Below are 2912 nucleotides of genomic sequence, written 5' to 3'. Positions count from 1 at the left end.
TTATTTTGAAACCAATCAGCATAGAGCCGATTGTGCTCGCTCATGAGCCAATGTAAGCTTTTCCTTTTCCCTCGGTGAATTTCTTCAAGATATTCCTTATGCATTCTGAAAAATGCATATGAAATGATATATTAAAGACACATTACAAGACTAATTACTGGATAATGAGGAATTGAAAACAACAAAGTACATAAACTCACAGAATATATGGAAACACTTCAGCGTTGTTTAGAAGGACATGTAGATGTGCTTCGTCTCGCTCCTTTTCTTCCATTGATTTTATTATAACAGCGGATAATGGACCTGATATCTTATTATCTTGGTCCTTTGGAAGACCGGCGGTGGAGTAATTCTGACTAAGAAACTCGGTGCAGAATTCTACGGACTCTTCTCCAAGGTAACTCTCTGCCATACAACCTTCGGGTTAATAACGGTTTCGAACATAACCCTTTAGTACTTTATTAAACCGTTCAAATACATACATCCACGTATAAAATACTGGTCCACATAAGCGTAGTTCATGAACCAAGTGGACTACTATATGTACCATTACATCAAAAAATGACGCATGGAAAACTTTTTCTAGATCGCACAAGGTCAGTATGACATCTGACTGCAGCTTATCCAGTTTTGACACGTCTACTACTTTGTTGCACAAAGTATTAAAAAAGAAACACAATCTAATAATTGTGACCCTAACATGCTTCGGAAGAACGAAACGTATTGCAACCGGGAGTAATTGTTGGAGAAGGATGTGGCAATTATGTGATTTCAGCCCGTAAATACTCAAATCAGGCATCGAAACAAAATTTTTTATGTTCGATGCATGTTCGTATGGAAGTTTCATCGACATTAATGATGACAAGAAAGTCCTTTTTTCTGCCTTTGACAAAGTAAAGGGAGAAGGATGCAAATAGGTTTTCTTTACTCCTACTTGGGGAGGCAAATCAGATCTAACGCCCATTTTCATCATATCACGACGGGCTGCCGCACTATCCTTTGTCTTATGGCGCATATTGAGTAATGTGCCAATCAGACTATCACATACATTCTTCTCGACATGCATGACATCAATACAGTGCCTAACATGGTGAAATTTCCAGTATTTTAACTCGAAAAATACTGATTTTTTCTTCCATGGACTTTCAACCTTCTTTGCCTTCTTCATTTTCTTCCCAAATTCAAATTTGATTTGTTCTTGCTCTGCTAACACTTCTTCTCCGGATAGGGTTCGACGCGGCTGCCCAAACTCTTGTTGTCCATTAAAAGCAGCCTTCTGCCTTCTATAAGGATGATGTAGAGGCAAATATCAACGATGCCCTTGGTAGCACATTTTCCTACTATGAGTCAAATATTTAGCTACGGTGTCATCTCCACAAACTGGACAACACTTATAACCCTTATTAACGCAGCCGGATAAATTTCCGTAAGTAGGGAAGTCATTTATCGTCCACATTAAAACTGCTTTTAAAGTGAAAAATGATTTGTTATATGCGTCATACATATTTGGTTCCCCTTCCTTCCAAAGATTTTATAAATCCTCAATCATCGGTTGTAAGTAGATGTCGATGTTATTACCAGGCTCATGCAGGCCAGGGACCAATATCGACAACATCATAAATTTTCTTTTCATACATAACCAGGGAGGAAGATTGTAAGTCACCAATAAGACTGGCCAGCAACTATATCTATTAGATAGGCCATTATTGTGCGGGTTTACACCATCCGCCGATAAAGCCAAGCGAAGGTTTCTCGGTTCACTACCAAAGGATTGCCACCTATAATCTATATTTTTCCAAGATGGAGAGTTGGCTGGATGTCGCATTTTACCATCTTGTGTCCGCTGTTGCGCATGCCAACACATTAGTTCAGTGGTGGAAGGAGATTTAAACATACGTTTAAATCGAGGAATTATTGGAAAATGCCACATGACTTTGGCTGGAGGATTAACCCTCTCTTCACCTTTCTTTGTCAACTTCCACCGAGAAAGTCGACACTTAGGACACTTGGTTGCATCAGCATGTACACCCCTGTACAATACACAGTCATTCGGACATGAATGGAACTTTATATACTCTAGACCTAAATTGGAGAGGGTTTTTTTGCTTCATATGCATTACTAGGTAACACATTATCTTTGGGAAGTAGAGACCCAATATAAGAAAGGAGGTCAGTGAAGGCACTATCGGTAATACCAAACCTAGATTTCCAGTTATGCAACTTCAACATCGACTCTAACTTAGTACAGTCACTACCCTCATATAGAGGTTGCTCAGCATCGTCTACGAACCTCCTAAACTGATATAAATCATTATCATATTGACCTGAGTTATATGCCGCTTCACAAACATCAACAGTTTCCGAAGCAGCGACATGCTCCTGATCTTGCTCTGACGCTTCATCAGAGGCTTGCTCAGGAGGTGGGCTTGGAGCTTGCTCTTCAGGTGGACAACTAGCACTTGAAGATTTACGACCCGTAGAAGCAGTCTTCCCGTGCCAAACCCAATGCACATAACCTAGACAAAAGCCATTGTCATAGATATGGCCCCTGATTGTTTTTATAGAGAATTTTTAAAAATTGGCACATCGTTCACAAGGGCAAGGAATTTTATTACGATCTTCAGAATTTTCTTCAGCATATATCAAGAAGTTTTCCACCCCCATTTCAAATACTAAAGAATCCCTATCTTGCAAAATTCATGTCTTATCCATCAAATTTCCCTACCTGATAGCCACTATAAATATTAAAAATCCAACACATACCTATTTATAATTATTTAATAAAAGGTATATCAAATTTATGTTGGTTACTGTAGGGATTAATTATATAAACTTAGAAAGGAGTAAATACCTTGATATCCTAATAATATATAGTACTAATTCATTACTCTAAGATCCTACACATATACCCA

General features: G+C 38.5%; 1 protein-coding gene across 1 annotated transcript; it reads right to left on the bottom strand.

The window, feature by feature from the left end:
- Window positions 1-424: 424 nt before the first annotated feature.
- Window positions 425-2664, bottom strand: LOC141668881 (uncharacterized). The gene is made up of 4 exons (XM_074475925.1): window positions 2616-2664; window positions 2153-2516; window positions 1641-2030; window positions 425-1280 (listed from the first exon to the last, which is right to left on the bottom strand). Exons 1-4 carry the CDS (start codon window positions 2662-2664, stop codon window positions 425-427), a joined length of 1659 nt encoding a protein of 552 aa, XP_074332026.1.
- Between the last annotated feature and the right edge of the window lie 248 nt (window positions 2665-2912).

The sequence above is a fragment of the Apium graveolens genome, chromosome 6 (assembly GCF_009905375.1).
Source record: "Apium graveolens cultivar Ventura chromosome 6, ASM990537v1, whole genome shotgun sequence".
In the NCBI taxonomy this organism is placed as follows: domain Eukaryota; kingdom Viridiplantae; phylum Streptophyta; class Magnoliopsida; order Apiales; family Apiaceae; genus Apium; species Apium graveolens.
This window is presented reverse-complemented; position numbering and strand designations above follow the sequence as displayed.

Bases quoted from the DNA above. Each gene is read 5' to 3' on its own strand.
- LOC141668881 (XM_074475925.1), bottom strand. From the start codon at position 2,664: ATGGGGGTGGAAAACTTCTTGATATATGCTGAAGAAAATTCTGAAGAT. The intron at 2,517-2,615 runs GTAATAAAATTC...GCTTTTGTCTAG, and splicing joins TGAAGAAAATTCTGAAGATC to GTTATGTGCATTGGGTTTGG. The intron at 2,031-2,152 runs GTCTCTACTTCC...TGTATTGTACAG, and splicing joins GACCTCCTTTCTTATATTGG to GGGTGTACATGCTGATGCAA.